Genomic DNA, 18,252 nt, shown 5'->3' with positions numbered 1-18,252 from the left:
CCCAAGCTGTGATGACTTTTGGGTGCCCGGGCATATAAATCACTGTAATGTAATTAGCGTGTAACATGATTCTTTCCTGGGCAGTCAGCGTGAGTGTTAAGCATCTGAAGCTTTGCTGAGCAGTGATCCTCTGTCTCTGGGCGGGCACAGACCTGTGGGGCCACTGATGCTCTGCAGCAGGCACAGGGTGATTCTGCAGTCCTGTCTCCAGCAACGGCCACTCCCAGTTGTTGCTGTGGGAAAACCCAAACTCATGTAGATTTTTCCTGAGAAACACCACCCTGTACAGGTGTAGAATACTCTACCCCTCAAAGGATTTTTTTAAATAATTATTTTAATTTCTTCCCTGATTTTATACCTGGAAGCATGAGATTTTCTGTCTTTTCCCCATATCCTTTCAGAGGTACAGAAAGATGCTCTGGATAGATATCCGTTTTATAATTGTTCAGTCCCTCTCTGTATCCTGCATGATACATGCTGGATATTTTCGCCAAAGATACAGCAATGCACATCAGGCAGCAGGATGCAACTGCAGTGTGTATCCCTGGTGCAGGCACGAACAGGAATAAATAGCTGCACTGATGCCGCTGGTCAGAACAAAAGAATGTAAGTATTTAGCTAGCTACCACTCAGCACTTCAGAGAGACCTGCAAGCATAAATGGTTCACCCATTTGTTTACATGACAAGAATCAGGTTAGTTAAACAGCTCCAGTAGGTTTTTCTTCTCTCCTAAAATTAAAATTAAACAGTAAGAAAAAAAAATTACTCTTAACACCTTTGATCAGTGTGGAAACTCTTGCTAAGTAGCAGTGCTGATTAACATTTCATTTAAAAAGTGGTGGGTACAAACACTAGAAAGAAAATAGTCATTAGAGACTAGAAAGTGCAAGCCACAAAAAGAACAATCCCTAGTCCATACACCTTTTCTGCTGACTTAAACACGGCACATCTGCAAATTACATTACAGGAAAAATGAGAATAATCCATTTTCAGACTCTGTCTTCTGCCTCGCATCAGGCTTATTTTTAGCCTTTTCTAGAACTAGATATAAAATGATCTCCCAGTTCTCCTATTGCAGCAATTTGAAAGTGTCTGACCTTATTTTTGCTTTGCAGATTCTATTATGTGGGGCAGGGGAAGGACTCACAGAGTTGTCAACCCTCTTTTTCTCTGATTTTTCTGTAGCAGCAGTTAGAGACAGAAAGGACCCATCAAGTCACCTCATGTTGTTGCCAGCAAAGGATAGAGTCCCCTCCATTAATAGTGTCACAGGTATTAAACTGGCATGCTAGAATGAGACACAGCATATTCCATTCTGGTAGTTTGCATTACTAAAAAGAGTGCTTCTTCTATGAAATATTTTAAGATGTATTGCGAGGGTTTTCTTAAAGAGGCTGGACACTTACTGTAGAGAGACGTCTCAGTGCTGCATTGGAGCAGAGTTTGAATTTTGAGGATTTCAGGAAAAGTGGATTTAATCAAACAGCTTCCATAAACGCATATTTGAGGAACAGTTCACCCACTGCTGATATTCAGCTGTTTAGGGGGAATAGTATGATTGCTTTGTTTGTTTTTTACTTTACAAAAGCAGAACAATAATTAAATATTTCCTACAGTGATATAAACTCACAATGCTTTTTTAGCCCAGTAAGATATCCTTGGCCTTGGAAGGCATGTGAATTTACAGCAAAAAGATTAGGATGCAGAGGATCTGTGATGATGGAAGAAGAGAGGCAAAGAGTGTGTTCTGAATATCCGAGAGTGGCATGATAAAGACGCATAGACTGCAGATGGAATAAGATTAGACTATTAGATGGTTTATATGGAATCAAAGGGTTGGGAATATGAAGGGAAGAGGTGGTGAGAATGTAAGTAGTTTTATTATTGCCGGAAAAAGCCTGCTTGTAGAGCTGTTTTTTTCCTACCCTGTTTACTAGTCATGTTTGTAACTCCATAAATGGAGCTAGCAAATATAAGAATGTAATGGCTTGGGACTGGCTGAATTTTAAATGCTGGTTTGCTTCTTCAGTTGGGAGCTGCTGGTTTCACGCAGATAGAAAATGTGGTCTCATATAGCAAAAATACTGATTTGTTCTCTTGCTTTAGTCAACCTGTGGATTTCCTGCAGGTTAGGTAGGAAGATGTCAAAGGTCCGTTTGGTTGTTCACAGGCATTTTGAGCTCAATTGTGGTCCTTACACAAAATGCTCATGGCACTTGAAATATGCTGTTCCAAGTTAATTGTTGGCAGCAGGAGCTTTGCTTAAGTACAGGCAGAAGGATTGAGCCAGCTGGTGTTGGCATAGCTCTTGCTAACTGCAAGCTGCGGAAGAGGCTGCAGGCAGAACTTCATGGGTCTCCAAGCCCATCAATTCCCCACATATACTGCCTTTTTGAGGTTAATCTCCTGTGCCACGGAGAAAGGAAAACAATATTCCTAGACTATTCCTAGCTACTTAAGTGCTGTTCTACAGCAAGCATGGACTTTCTCCATGGGCCTGAAGTTACAGGAAGGCAAAGCTTACTTGTCCAAGAAGAGCACCAGATCAAGAACTACTTGGAGTCCCACTGCTCTCTTGGCTACTGATTCTCTGCTGCGACCTTCAGGAAGTCAGGTGTTGTCCCTAAAATGCTCATCAGCGGTAAAACAGGATTAACAGCACTTGCCCATAAGGTACAAGGGGCACTTAAACCATATGCTTACAATGGATTCAATATGTCAATTTGCATTGTCATTGCACAGGACAGTTCTTGGCATGCAGGGACTTTATCACGCAGGAAGATATTTTAAACTCACGCTAAGATGGTTTCTTTGCTAAGCCTGCCCTGGCACAGATAGGAAATCTGATCAGATCCCACGCAGGTGACTGGAGCACTGAACAGAAGGCAGCCTTCCAAGCCAGAGACCCTTTCTGACACAAGGAAATAGAACAAATCATGAAAAATTCAGCCCTGCTAGTCTGTTTCCTGAAGCCTGTCACGGTCACAGAGCATATTATGAAGGTATTGACTTTTATCAACAGTAGATGACCTCTTCGTGTGGAGAAAATCTGCCTTGCAGATTTTCAGCAAGCTGTGATTGTAGGTGTGTTAGAGTAATTTACTTGTGGTTGGGTCCTTGGCCTGAATGGCATCTTCTAGTGAAACAGGGACAAAACTGTTGGAGTATTACTTTCAGTGCTTCAATAAGGAGTGTCTTAAGTGCTCTGGCTTGCTCATTCCTAAAGTTGCAGCCAGACCACTAGCACATGCCAGATGGGGCTTGCCCAGACTTACAGCGGAGCAAAACAGAAGGACGGTTCCCCAGACCTGGTAGCTTAGAGGTTGGTGAAAAGGGCTGTATCATGAGCCAGTTATTTTGGAGGGTAAGAAGTCTGTTTCTAATCAAGCGGCATCAGGAAGTTCTACAGGATTTTCTGTTTAAGATTTAATTAGATCATTTCTGCTTTTTATGTCATGTTTTATCCCATTTCCCATTCAATCCTGCCAAGAAAAAAGTAAGACCCTCCACTTTCTCTTTCCTCCATTATTTCAGTGGACATGAGAGTATGATGTTACCCACGTCTTCCATGGCACTAAAAATCCCACCACCTTAATTCTGAGCCCATCAATATCTGGCAGAATTATACATACAGGGACAGACTCAAGCACAAAGTTTTGAGGGCTTCAGAGACCCACATCTTCGCTAACTTCAGGAGTCCACATTAGCGTACCACTGCAGAGCAGGAAGGCAGACTTGTCTCTGGAGTTCATTTCTATCCAAGTCCTCGATACCTAATGAGTGCTGTTTAACCGCTCGTCTTCACATCTGCTCTGTTGCAGCTGCCTGGAAAAATAGAAGGAAAGGTTATTGATTTTTTCTTTATGCCAGTTTTCTCCTCTGTCTGCGAAAGAGGAAAAACAGAAGTTGACCTGTGTTTCTTCCCCTGGAGGCAAATACGCTCAGCACCTAGATTAAATGAACAAATGGAAAATACTAACAGAGTCTGCGCAGCTTTAAGGAGCTGTACCGAATAGAGAGAAAAAAATGTGTTTGCTGTACGTGATTATCATATTCCATTTGCTAAACCCACTGACGTGCAGGAAGAAAAGGGGATTTAAGCCAATTCATTTCTTTAGTGCAGCTGGCGGAGCACCTGTCACCACCAGCACGAAGCTCCCGTCGGGCTGTCTCACGAGAGCTGCTGCTCCGTACAGGCTGATCCACCACTTCTATCTCCAGAGGGAAGGGCAACTCCATGCCAACGGCCGCCGGGAAGGCTGCACACAACCAAGTCCTGTTTGAGCCTTGGAGTGCTCCAGATTTACACAAGCCCCAGGCTTCCTCTCTGGGTAGAACTGAGTGAGCAAAAGCAGCCAGCAGAGCTAAATTAGGCAATGGTTTCCCACTCCAATGCAAGCTACTCCTGTGCCTGATTCTTTGTTAAATCTTAGCGTTCTGCTTAGCGTCCTTTTCCTTTAGCAAACTGACCTCAGCTTCATCAAACAAACCCTGTTCCTAGGAGGCTGGATGAACCCGTCAGGACGCATCAGGAAGCTCAGCGCGTAGACTATTTTTAGCTGTGCCAGTCCTGTCCCTGCACCACTCACTGGGATCTTTCTAGGTTGATGTAGTATTATTGCTCACCTTCCATGCATCTTTGCTTTCAGTCATTGTTTTCAGCTGCAGCATACTAGGAGCCTTTTAAATCAAAGCACTGAGTTTCTGCAGTAATGCATGTTGTTAATCGTGGGTGTCTTGTCCCAAAGTTACTGACTTAACTATCAAAATCGCTTGAGTTCAGTTAAAACAGGACGTGCTCTCTGGAAACAAACCTTGCTTTGGCTGTTCTTACACCCTGCTCAGGAGGTAATGGGTTGTACTAAGGTTTAACGTTCTACGGCCGTTTTTTAGGGAGGAGATGGAGGCACAAGTGCACCTAGCAGTTTATTCAGCATCCCAGGAGAATGTTCAGCATCCCGGGAGAACTCTGTTGTAGAGGGGGGAACCAAAGCCAGCTCCTTCCAACTGCAGGTGAAAATGGCAACTATACCTAGTTACTGGAGGACAGTAATGGCTAACATATTTACATTCTGCACTGCATGATTAAAAACTCTGTATAATGAAGGGCATAAAAGGTACACACTTGAACTGGAGTCTCCAGCCTGCTGGATTTGCTCTTCATAAAGTGTCTGGCAAAAAGGTGGTGCGTTGTTGGGACCAGTATGTTACTAGTGTGGTAGAGAGCCAAGCTGAAAGAGAGCTCTGCAGTAGATAAGATAGCTGGGTTTGGCTTCTGCAGCGGGCAAAATAATAAGAGAAAGCAGAATAGCTCTGAGGGGCAGAAATCTTTGCATGAACTCAGTGCCCACATGTGCAGCCCTGTTTGCACTGTGCATTACTAGATGAAACTCCGTGCATTTAATGGAGTTTGATTCAAAGTCCTCAAGGGAAATGTGACAAAATCCCAGTGAAATGCAGCTATAAATCCCCATGTGGTGAAATATCGGTGAGACAAAGCAGTAGGGTCTGTGTAGAGTACGAATGAGGTGTGATAAGGTAAGAGGGGTGGCTGGTTGTGTTTTTAAGGAGGCGTTTCCTGGTCCTGTGTATTGCGGGCAGGCCAACTGCAATAAGCTTTATATCCTCTTGAAGCGGACTCCGCTTATGAGGGTGATGACAGTATGCAGACGGGGGGGAAAATATGAGTGGGACGGTCTGTAAACTTGTGTCCGTTTCCCTCCTTTGTTTACTAAAATGTTAACGTCTTTTGGCAATTGGCTTCAGCAAGGATTTACTTAAGGCAGTTGATCCCTGCAGCAACAAGGTGGTGGATGAAGTGAGCGAGTATGTGAAACATCCACTTTCCTGACATTTCTCCCTTTCTGAACCACAGAGCTGGTAAACGAGGAGGTGGTTATTGTGCAGAGAGAGGACTCGGCCTGTGCCTAAGCCCACTTTATGCTCCTCTGCCTTAGTGATGTCTTTCCTCCTTCAGCTGCAACTACACTTGTCCTCTTGTACGTGTCAGGGAGCCCACAGCGACAGTATTACTTCTACCCTAGGATTTTAACTGACCTGATGGACATGAGGTGGTGTGCATTTGAAGATCAGGAAACCCAATGTGGAAGGCTGCCCCAGCTCTCCTACTCTGTAATTGTTTTGTCGGTTATCTGCAGGAATACGGTGATAACAATAGCATGAGCCAACCTCGTGTGCAAGTAACTTCCTGCGTTCATTTATCAGTCGATAAAATTCACTGTTACATCTGATAGTCATACAGGTGTGGAGCTACAAATGATAATCCTTAGCCTCTGCTTTCTTGCACAGGTCCAGACAGCAACATTAGATTTGAATGCTGATGAGTTTCAGTAGCGGGATTTGCAGAATGCTGCACCTGGCTGGGCTGCTAATCATCACTGATACACACGTGGAGTCTGTCGTTGGCTCCAACGCTTTGATGCCAAAAAAACCCTTTAGCTAGCTGTATTTGAAAAAGAGATTTGTTTTCCATAGATTTAAGGCCATAAAGTCACATTACCTTTCAAGGATGTCTGTCCATGTAAACATTTCATCACCTAAAATTTCTGATTTCAGTGTGTTCACAAGGCCGTTTGGAGAGGTTTACCCCCCTCGCAACATTTGAGAAAGTTCAGGCAGGGAGGAATCTGCTGAAGGGTGCCATTAGTGACTGTTATGCTGGTATCCCTTCCTAAAGTGCTGCTTCAAACAGGCACTTTATAGCGTATTGCACGGTACTTCAGAAACACAGAAATCTCTCCAGTGAAATGAAGGAAGGAGAAGGATCCTTAATCACAGGCAGGAGTTGCTCCTAAGTGTGGTGATCTAGCTGCCCCTGTAGCCCCAATACTCTTGTCTGCTGAATGAGCTCCTGCTAGTCAAAAAATGAGTTATTTGCAGGCTAGAAGGACCCCACCGAAGCATTTTATTGTTGGTTGTAAAAGTTAAGTGATGTTAAGTACAGCAGGCTGTAAAAATTAGGACACTATTTCCTAATATGCTTCTCTCTTACAGAAGCCAGAGCCTGACTTGTTTAGACAGCAAGAAAACAAGGCTTTCGGAAAGCTGCAGGATACTGAAATATGGATGTTAAGTTATATATGAAACTTAACATTAAACAGTGTTGGCAGCATTCACAAACGCTTTATTGCACAGCCTTTCTCTTGGAGTCTTGTGCGTGATGCTGCCACGCACACTAACCTGCAAGTCTGTGCTCCTTCTTGACGTCCTGTTACTTGCTGGAGTTTGAGCTCGTGAACAGACATCTAAATTCATGGAGCTTAAACATTCAGTAGCCTATAGCTTATGGAAAGTCAGTGGGACATATATCCTGCCACTGCTTCTCACAACTTCACCCTAAACTGCTGGAGCAGACGTAGCTGCAGGTGAGAAGGGAGATCTGGGTTTTATTGTTGCTGGCACAGGGTGGAGCAGAGCATTCTTGGATTGGATGTGGGCAGCAAAAACTCTTTCAAAGGCCTCGTAAGGCCCAGATTGTGCCAGGAACTGTACAGCAGTGCTGGCTGTATTACAAGCTGTAATCTCCAGTATCTGTTGGCTTGGTGACCAGCTAGACTGAAAGGGACACAGCATTTGGAGAATCATCTCTGCACAATTCCTGAAACAAAGTAGAGCATAGCTGACCTGTAAAAGATCCTGGCCACTCATCTGTTATCTTAAATTCGTCGCCTTTTTCTTATGCAGTTCTCTAACCGGCTGAGGTGCTATGAAATTAGATCCATTTTACATAGTATAAATATTTAACAGTTCTAGAGCATGTCATTTAACATTAAACAGACAGTCTTATAAATACTTCAAAATTATAGATGCTGTCACACTACATGGAAATGGTTTGATAGGATCTAGGAGAAATATTTAGGTTTGACAGGGGAGGAAATGATGGGGTTAGAAGGAGTCAGCCACGTTTTTAACTGCTGGAGGAGCCCGTAAAAACAACTAAAAAAGTTGTACGGCTTCTGTTCTTGAAAGGCAATTTGGGTAAGTTTCCTCCCCCTCAGGAAATAACAGAGTGGTTCCCACCCCGCTCTCTTCAAGGAATGAAAACATTCACAATCTTGAGAAAACACTGCAGAGAAAATAGAACAATTTAGGAGCCAATGTTTAGTCAGCAGATATCCCCAAATCGGAAGCGACAATCTATTCAGTGTGGGATTATCGTTATTAGAAAGGCAAGTGGGACTTAAACAGGGATTTAGATCCTCTTAAGCCTTGTTAGCTTAAGTCCATGTACTACATTTTACCACCTAAGAGAATCTAAAATTTATTATTAGCATTTTGGATTTTAAAAATAAAAAATTCCCTGCTGACCTGCTGCCACCTCACAAGCTGAGCCTTGTTGAAATCAGGCTGTGCAGAAGCCAGTGGACCACTGTCTGCAGCGCAGTGCTTCAGAGAGAATGACGACTGCACTGTCCAAAACGTGGGAGACTGTTTCAGCTCCCTCCTCTGCCCACTACCTTCCTATGTGATCCCTGAAAGTCACTTCTCTCCCCAGCAGCTTCTGAAGTCATGTGGGGTCCAATTTCCTGTGAAATCTTCTAAATGCATTTCAGGATTAGCCCCTCTAGGCCTCTGTTCCCATCTGTAAAAAGAGAGAGAGAAATGTGTTAAAATGCAAAGAACAAGTAACGCTCCTGACTCGGGGACAACGTAAGTACTTATGCGGGAGGTACATTTTATCCCGTAGGAGGCTGAACTATAAGTAATATAAGAAGGAAAGTAGTGTGTGTGTTTATGGTTCATCTGTCAGCAATGCAGGTGGGTTCTCTGTGCTAAGCAGAAAGTAATGGCAAAACTAACTTCTGTATATATTCTGTATCTTGTAAAAATGTGGAATGAATTACATGTTAAAGGACGTGACTTTCAAACAACATTACGGCGCATTCAAACATCTCTGAGTTCTAGTATTCTGTGATAGCTTCATAACATATCATAGTTTACTTTCTACTTCTGAAGTTGACTGTAGCATTACAAGGTAATCTGTTTTCTCTCTCTGATGTATTCCGATAGTTAAAGCACAGTTATAATGTTCATTACAATGTAAAGTCCAATGCAGTAGGGTTACCAAGAATGGTAATTCCACAAAGAAACTTGGGTCAGCTCCTGCATCAAAAATATTTCAGCTCATAGCCTTGAAAGGCAGAAAAGGCACAGAGGCTTCTATGCATCTTGGAACAAGCTTTCTGTGAGGCTGGTGTGAAGTTAAGAGCTGTAGGCTGAACTGGGCCAATTTCTGATGCAGAGATTTCTTAGAAGGTGTCCCCTAACCACTGGTTAATTTTATCCCGAAATACGTGTCTGAATCCAGCATCATCCCTTTTCAGCAAAAAAGAGCGTCCTGGGTCAGGTATGAAGGCTGGTGAAGCGCCACAGATGAGGTTTAATGAATCAGCATCTTCCAAAGGAAAATCGTGTTTCACTGAGAAGTTCTTACCTGATAGGACCTCAGGCAGTGATGGTTTCTGTGATCTTCCCCGTAAATCTGCCCAGGTTTTTCACTGATGCAGAAAGAAGCTGTGCATTTGCATGCGATGGCAAATTCCTGCTGCAATCCTTTTAAGGTATAAAATACTGCTGTTTCAGCTTATTTGTTATTTTAAGTTAGCACAGCAAAATGGTATGAGAAGACTCTTACTTTGTGACTCAGATTTCTTCTCCTGTTGGCCAAGTACAGCTAGAGTGCATTTGGGTAAAAGCACTCAAACGTGGCAACGTCAAGCCAGGTCCTTAGGTGAGATGGGGGTTTTCCAGTGTTGTTCCTGAGAATCCAGGAGTTCCCACTGACAAGAGTGAGCATCCGAGACAGAAAGCAAGTCTCAAAGGTCTTGGAGTCTGAGGATGACTTGTCTTTGCTACAGTCCACACAGGCCCTGCTGTGCTTAACGCTGTCAAAGGAGATTGCCCCTGTCCCTAAGTGACCGCTCTCTGGGAAGGCATGGGCAGTGTGGGAGAGGTGATCTGCTGCAGCAGGAGACCTGTTGACGAGGAAGGCTGAATCGCACAGGCACATACTGCAGTGAGAAGGAGCAGGTCTAAGGGATGAACTTTGTAAAGCTATTGCTGCCTTTTCCCGGGTACCCCACAGAGCAAACAGGAGCTCTTCCCCTCGCTGCCCTCAGTAGCAGGAGGTGCAGGAGAGCACGTTGCCGAGAACAGCTTCTGCCTGGTGACACCGCAGTCCCCGCTGGACTCCATCCATCACTTGGGAGCAGCTGTCTGGAACAGCAGCAGGTCTTCAGGAGCTGAAAACTGAAAGACAGCTACTTTTTTCTTAATTTAATTTTTATCAGTGGTGACTGTTTACATTTATGCTGTCAGTCTGAAGGACACCATTCAACAGCCACTGTATAAACAGTCTTGTTACTGGCTTAGGGAAACAATCGCGACATCTGAATGCCTTTGGGGCCTTCCCAAATCCTTGTCAATTAGTGTCAACAATGTTACTTGGCACGTTCCAGCAATGGTCAGAATAGCTATCAGACACCACTGTGAAAGGGTTTCAGCTTTATACCACTGTGCAGAACAGTTATTAATGGCCTATCTCTTTAGAAACGGTTAAGCAACAGGAACCTGGGTTTAATAGGCTGGTATGTTTTTAGGAGCCTGTTTCTTGGCTAACTGCAGCTCTCACATGTCACTTTTGTTTTCCCTTCACCAGGGTGAATCAACTTGTGATGCCGCCAGCCTCTGTGAAAGTCTGAGACGGTGAGTGACCCAAACCAGCAATCGGTTTCAAGCTACCCGTCCGCTCCAAAACCCCTATCAACCCATTCCTTTCCTTATAAATTGGGAAGAAGTTAACCTTAGACAGCCATGGTCTGCACCTTTGCTACCCTCAACCCAAATCGGAGCAAATCAAGGACAGGGAAACCAGGGGTCAACTCAAGTGTCCTTTGTTGCCTTGAGTTGCTTCCAGAAACCTGGTGCTCCCTTCTTTGAGCAGATAAGGCCATGCAACCCCTATCGACTTGACCACCAGCAGGTGTGATTGTCCAAGGCCAGAACTTAGGTTTTTACCTGAACTTATCTTGCATGCATAAAACCTGCTGCTGCATTGCTCTTGGTCTGACATCTGCTTGCTATCAAATGACCATTCCTAGCATATTCCAAATTTTCCACAGAAAAATGCTCTCTGGCGGCACGTGAACTTGCATGTTGTTGCTAGGACTGTCCCCGGTGCAACCCTTGATCCAGGGTGACAAAGCTGAGGCCTCGGCAGCGAGCCAGAGGGAGAGTCCCACTCCCACTGCCCTTTCTTCTCCCTTGTGTTCATGCTATTCTTATCACTGACCAACAGTCACAGCATTGCAGCTCAGAGCTGCAATGATTGATAAACACTTCCCAGCATTTTACTGTAGCCAAAATTAATTAAAGCAAGTTTTTGAAGAGGAGATTTCTTTCCCATAAATTAAATGCATTGAAAGAGTAATCATAAAATCAGAACTCAATAACACACTTAAGAATGGCCTTTTGGGGGAAAAGATTTAATACAATCTCTAGTACAGCAGATGTGTTATTTCCACAGAGGGGAGTATATTCTGGTATAGGCTAAGGATATAATAAGCCTGCCTGTACCTTGCAGTCTCCAGGCTGGATGTGCACTCACACATTATTATTTATGAGTAGCTTTTAGACAAAGTTGTTCGTTTGTTTTTTTTAAAAAAGCCTCAGAAAATCTGGGAGCAAATATTAGGTGGTGTTGCTGAGACTTGCCTTATGAAACACTGAACACTTGGGTCCTGTGCACACCTAGGTTTTTCACTGTACTTTCTTCTCTTTTGGTCCGGTTTTATACAGGTTGAGAGAAACCAGGCCGTTGTTACAGAGTTTTTCTGTAACCCAGCAGTCACTGATTTTTAAGGTCAGGGGCAATTTCCTGCATAACATGGAGCACAGAACCTCTCACAGGAAATCCTGCAGCAAGAGAACTGGTTATCCTTTCCACATAATCTGGGAAAGCTGCTGGCCGCTTAGATATGCCACAGCACTCATAAGTGCTATCTCACCAGTCAATAGATGTGCTGATGTTGCTCTTTAAAGCAAGTGTATACCACCAGCATGCTGGGAGAAAGCCAGTGTCTGCTCTGCTTCGTTAGCAGCAAGACTGATAGCTGAGCTCTGCTGTTGGGGATGTGCATGCTGGACTGGCCCCCTGAACTGGGCTCTCCAGAGGACAGCAGTTTTGAAAATGACAATTTAAGGCAAGAAGCAGTCCCCGTTTTCTTTAGTAAACTGATGGCGTTAAAAACAGTCGAGCAAAAATTAACCCTGTAATCCGCTGAGCTATTTCAACCCACATCACGAACAGTTGTACCTATACAACTGACATAAACAAGACGTGGTTGATGCCCTTAAATAACTACGGACAGGAGTCTAAACCTGTTACTGGTTCTTCTTAAGCAGACCGTGCCTGGATCACAGTGTATTTGTGTTTCCAATTCCAAAAGCCTACAGTACATCCCAAAGTGCTGTCTCCACACTGGTCGAGCTTTGCTAGCCTCCAACTTGCGTGGAGGCAAGGGGTCTCTTAGCTGGCCTCTGCCACAAAGCTGGGGTGCATGCGTTCACTGTTACCAATCCATTCCTGTGACTACCCCATTAACCACCTTCTTCTCTTCCCTGTTTGCAGTTGCCAGTGAAGGAAATGACATATGGACTGCTGCTCCCACCACCACCACACTGATCTCAAGCTCGAAGCCCTTCCGTACTGGAAACCAGTGGATCCTTCAGCTCCACACCACCCTGGAAGGGTTATCTAGCACCAAATCAATCGCACCACTCCAGCCTGCAGGGTCAGGCACCAGGAGGTGAGCGGGGCAGCCTGGAACACAAGTACTTCTTGAGCATAAGGACGTTCACAGGTTCCTCTGAGCATCGAAAGCAACTGTCCACTAGACCCACAATGTGCTACCCAAGTGAGTGACTGTCGATTGTGTATATGGTTTTAGTTGTAGCCAACGAAGTCCGCATCGTTTATAGGGCAACTTACGTCCTATTGAATGCTGCTGTTCTGTCAGCACTCCCACACCCAGAGACTGCACTAGTTGGGGACCTATTCTGTACATCACCTTTTCTTTACCACTGAAGGCTGAATTCAGATTATTATTTTTTATTTAAATATGTCATAAGATGCTTTATCTCTGCTGAAGACATTAGATGACAGATAGATATATATATATTTAGATAAACAGTTTTTATTTAAACATTTAAAATCTGGAGCTGCCTGTGCAACCATACCAGACATGAATAACGTCCACAACTCTCCTCATCTCAGTGCCCTGGTATCGGGCCCTGCAAGGGCACCGTAGGAAAAATTCCAGCGGATGACTACCTGTCACCTGAGGCTGAGCAATGGGGCAGAGGAGAGTTTCACTGCACTGGGTGTGCTGGTGGTTGTTACAGAAAGGCCCAGAAGAACTTGGGACAGAAATACCTAGGGGCTCTAGAGTTTGCTCAGTATGCTAAATTCAGCCTTGCCTAGGAGGTTGACAGGTTTTTAAAATACCAAAATCCATCTGGCTGAATTGCTTTACTTAGGGCCTGGTAGTGCAATACTGCTGTGCCGGTGACATCATGCTTTGTTTACATGCATATCATAGTACGTGTATTGTCAATGCTAATTCTCCCTCTGTCAGTATTTTCAAGGCCAGTGGCTGATACTCTACCGTAGCCGTTTCCTTTGGAACACTGCTTAGGTTTAATGCATGCCCAACCCCATGCACAGTCCCAGCCTACTCTTCCTGGGGTGTCAGTCGGTCACTTTTATCTTTATGAAGATGCATTTGAGATCTTTAATATTCAAGGCCAGTGTCTGAACTGTGTTAGTCTCAAATGCAGAAGCATGTGTCTAAAGCAGTCAGAGTGCCATTTCACTAGAGTCTTGTTTCCTGCACTTGGCCTCCACATGCCCATTTTATGCTATGTCAGCTTGATGCTGCAACCATGTGGAGAAGGAAGGCGAGCACGGGCCCTGGCGAAAGAGTCAGGCTTCCAGAGAAAGGGCATTCAGTGAACTCCCCACCCCCTTTTTCCTTAGATGTCTCCCACAGTTTAGATACTCCCCTCCAGTTCAGCACACACCTCAGGCAGGTGAATGCACCTCACTCTTGTGCTCACGTTTAACAAGAGGCTGTGGTTGGGCTGCAAGTAGGACTAAATCAGCAAAGGAAATGCCAAACCGGGACTGGATGCGAGTTAAGTCTGGAAGCTGGCTGTCTGATTGTGGCGTAAGGTTGTTCAGAGACAGAGGAAGGTACCGTTAGTAAATCTGGGTTTTATCTGCCATTCACTTCCAGGATGTGCTAGGACCTACAGTACAGCACTGTAGTAGAGATGGTCGGTAATTCCAGTTACGAGCAAAGTGGTTAATACTCACCGCGTAGCCAGTCTCTGCCCAGGCAGATGGGTTCTGAGGGAGACTCCTATAACAGTGCGAGCCTTTCCTCCTCATCAAACTCCACAGGACTCTTCTGCAAAGGTTGCTCTGTCACCTAAAATACCTTAACAATAGCTTTAGGATTTGGCTAAACAACTAGAGCCAGAAATTTTCCTCGAGTGCCTGGGCATCCTCTGCAGAACAGCAAGCGGGTGCTAGAAATAATAAAGCAAAGCAAATCCAAAACAATGCTTCATTTCCCACCTCATGCCACTATTTACATTCGTAGGGGAAATACTGCCTCTGTAGTCTAGGAGCCAAACACTTGGCTTTAAAGGCACATGAATTTCTGATTCCCGTTAAGAAATTCCTTGTTAAGCTGTTTAAAAAGAAACGAAAAGCAACCTAACAATCAGTCATTTAATCTCAGAGACCAAAGAAGATCAGCCACATTTCCTAAGTTGCTTTTCTGATAGGCTGTCTCTGTTGTAGCATTTACTGTCAACAAAATGAAGCATTCCTGCTAAAGTTCAGAGATTCAGAATTGTCCTTAAACTTAATTCTCAGGAGTCAACAATGAAAAGGGAACTTAAGTGTTTTGTAATGTCACTAGCTCCCCTTGTTCATAAGCCCCAGTCCTTGTTGCCCAGAGAAGCACAGCGCTGTTACAGGCCAGCTTTATCTTCTGTGCGTATGAAGGAAATTGCTGTGGCTTTCTTTTTAACAAGGGAAGAGGGAAGGGAGCAAGCAAGGGAGTGAGAAGTGAGTCCCGCCTGCAGCAGTTCCACACCAAGGGATCCCTGGATCCCTGCTCCCACATGTTGCAGGCTAGGAGAGGGAAGCCAAAGCAGCAGCTATGACAGCTCAGAGGAGATGAACAGAAGGGAAAGGAAGCTCAGCCCTTCCACCTCCTGTGGATGCTGCTGCTCCTTTACATGTTGATGGCCTGTATTCGAATGGCCAGAAGCTGAAAGGCTGCACTTCTTGTTGAGTGTTTCTTGGTTTAGCTGTGAAGAATTGCTCAGTTAGTGCTTCTGTAAAGGTATTTGGTCTATTAGAGGTCACTTAGATCAAGGGTCCATAGATTATGGCAATAACAGGTACATCAAGTCTGGACATGAAACATACGTATTGCCAAACAGAAACCGGACCTGTGCTGCCATATAAGCCCCTTCCCTGGATTCTAATATACTGTTCCCTGTCCCAGGACACGGCCCACTTCTGCCAGTACGTGACCTGGGGAGAGTCACTGCCTGGCCTCAGTTTATGTGCAAGGCCGAGATACTCGCTGCTGAGATGCTGTATAAACAAGCGATGTTGTGTTTCTGTACGCTAGTAGAGGTCAGAAGCTCCCCCTTATTAAAAAAAAAAAGACTTACAGTATTGTATTATACTGGTGCTGAACTCTGGACTTAGCAAGCAACACTGTGCTGGTTTCCCCTGTGACTCCATTTTACATAGGTAGAGATGTAACCAGCCTTGGGAGCTGTTAGTGCCATTTGGTTGTTGAACTTGTGGCGCAGTGGAACAATTTTTGGTATATGCATAGGAAGTGTTTCTGGAATGAGAACAGAAGTCTAGACTGAATACTTACATCCAAGCTAACAACCCTCATTAAAATTAGTATTTCTGGTTTTATAAAGAAAGGCTGTTAATAGGAAAATATAATTAGTTTTTAATAAAGAATCCACGTATTTTAGTATCCATCACACTGAATGAAGTAAGATTCCAGCCTGTCACTTAAATAAGTAGTTGTACAGGTCATCAAGGTTATGTTTGTGGTTCTAAACTTCAACACAAAATTAAATAGTCTCAGTAAGGAGAGAAATACCTTTAAAGCCCCCCTGATCTCTTGCACACAAAATCTCTTCATGTGAATGTCTGAAAATTAGACTACACAAACAGGAGCCTTTGAATGCATTTGAAAACATATGGGAAAATACTACCAAAAGGCAGTGAGCGCTACTCGCACCCTCCCATGCCAGCACGTACCCCTCTCCGCAGGAGAGGGAGCCAAGCGAGGGGACGGGTCTCCAGGTTATCGGCTGGTGCTGCTGTGTCTTGCCCCCGCTCCCTGGTACCTGCTGCCTCACCCTGCTCCTGGGGGCTGCGACTGGTCCTTCCCCCGTGCTCTGCTGTTCCCCGCCGCTGCCCTGAGGGTCAGCCGTCGCCGATGGTTTGCCTGCAAGGCGCAGGCTCCTTCCAACTTCCCCGCACTCTCTGGGACCTACAATGTGAGATGCAGCCTTGCTGCACTCATCGGGGTCCGTCCAGAGCGCAGGGTGTCCAGAGCGCACCAGGGAGGGTCCAAGATGCCCCTCAGTTAATCATGAGGGCTTTCTTCTAATCCACTCATAAATGGTGTTTTTTTTTTTTTAAGCAAGCATTAACTCCTTCCACAGCTAATACTGCATTTGCACCAGCGCGCCCACTACAGCAATTAGGCAGCTTGTACACAGTGAGAGGAACAGAGGTAATGGGAACTGCACAGAGAGGCAAGAAAATTACCCAAAAAGCAGCAAGCTGCCAACCCAAGTAACTATAATGCCTCCTGCTGCCATCGCTCACACAGCTAGAATGTGGGTGAACCCACGGGCCTCTCCCCTTTTACAGACTACCTAAGAGAGAACCTCAGGGTGACTAAACCCTATAAATGAATGGCTGTACGTTCCTCTCTGCATCCTCCGTCCTAATTGTTTGTGTTTTCTTCTCCATTTGCTTTATTGTTTGGTAAACCAGCACTTACAATCACTTTTGCTACGTGATGTACGGGAGTATATAGTATATTTTCTTGTTATACAAGGGAGGAGTATAAAATAGTTTTCTGATTTCTTTCAGAAGCAAATGACTATTTTATTTTTTAAGAGCAATTGATTGTGAATCTCAGAGTATTAAAAAAAAAGATAAATAAGCCAAATATATACCTTTATGTAAATTAAGAAATAAAAGTATTTAAAACATACCTCCTGGCTCCCTTTCTTGTGTCACCTCTCTCTCTGGTTGCGCACTCCTGTGGTTGCTGTCTGCAGGGCTGGTCCCTGGGACAAGGCTGCCCTGAGCCTCACCAGCCACACAGCTCCTGCCGGGAACGCTTTGATGTGGATGGCAATGAACCTGCCTGGACACCAGCCTGCCTGGAGCTCGTTTAAAAAGTAACGCCACAAGCTGGGAAGGTCAGAGGGAGCAGAGGGGTGATGGCTGACAGCCTCCTTTTCCCTCCGAGTCGGCTGCTGGGATCCAGCCCAGGATCAGAGCAGGGGGGAAGGAGTCAGTGGTCGGCACAGAGGCAGGGTCCTGCTCCATCCCCTTCTAGGCCCCTCACTGCACAGCACGACAAGTTGGAGCTAAAAGACGTGGCTGATCCACTGATGAAAATGGCCAATGTGGTGGTAGCAATGGGTCAGGTGCTTGGGAAGACGGGCAGGAAGCAGGCCAGGAAATTAATCCCCGTGGTAGGCACCAGGGCTGCCCTTCTCCAGGGATCCTGCCCCAGCCATGCCTGCCAGCTTCACTGGATGGTGGCACCTCGCTTGTGGGCAAAAGAAGGAGCGAAGGGGCTGGTTCTGCTGCTTCAGGAGCACTGCGTCCCACCTGTTCTCCTGCCTTGGTCTGCAGTGCCAGCAGACAAGGTGCATTTGAGTCTCCCCTTACCAGCCGTGGAAGAGACCTCTCCTACACTCCCTCGCAGTGCCTCCCTTCAGCATTCTTTTCCTTCAGTGCAGGGCAAGTGTCCAGGCCAGGACACCCCTGCAAGCAAGAGATTTATCACTTAAACAATCAACCCTGATCGCTTTCTGGCAGTGCATCTCAGGGCTTTCAGCTTAATCATACTGTGTAAATGACTTGACTAAGCATA

The 18,252-nt window shown here is 45.1% G+C and overlaps 1 protein-coding gene and 1 long non-coding RNA gene across 2 annotated transcripts in view; one reads left to right on the top strand and one right to left on the bottom strand.

Moving 5' to 3' along the window:
* Positions 1 to 17,197, top strand: part of LOC140660973 (sphingosine-1-phosphate transporter SPNS2-like) — a 142,681-nt gene extending 125,484 nt beyond the window's left edge. Inside the window, exons 12-13 of the mRNA XM_072882494.1 lie at positions 10,680 to 10,726; positions 12,651 to 17,197. Of these exons, the coding sequence (XP_072738595.1) occupies positions 10,680 to 10,722 (43 nt within the window). The 3' untranslated portion in view covers positions 10,723 to 10,726; positions 12,651 to 17,197. The remainder of the gene's footprint in view (positions 1 to 10,679; positions 10,727 to 12,650) is intronic.
* On the bottom strand, positions 1,831 to 9,537 carry LOC140660974 (uncharacterized). The gene is made up of 3 exons (XR_012045556.1): positions 9,456 to 9,537; positions 8,330 to 8,603; positions 1,831 to 3,826 (listed from the first exon to the last, which is right to left on the bottom strand). It is a non-coding gene; the product is annotated as an uncharacterized lncRNA (long non-coding RNA).
* Positions 17,198 to 18,252: the final 1,055 nt, after the last annotated feature.

This window comes from Ciconia boyciana, chromosome 17 (assembly GCF_034638445.1).
Source record: "Ciconia boyciana chromosome 17, ASM3463844v1, whole genome shotgun sequence".
NCBI lineage: Eukaryota > Metazoa > Chordata > Aves > Ciconiiformes > Ciconiidae > Ciconia > Ciconia boyciana.
Note: the sequence above shows the minus strand (reverse complement) of the source record. Positions and strands in the feature narration are given on the sequence as shown.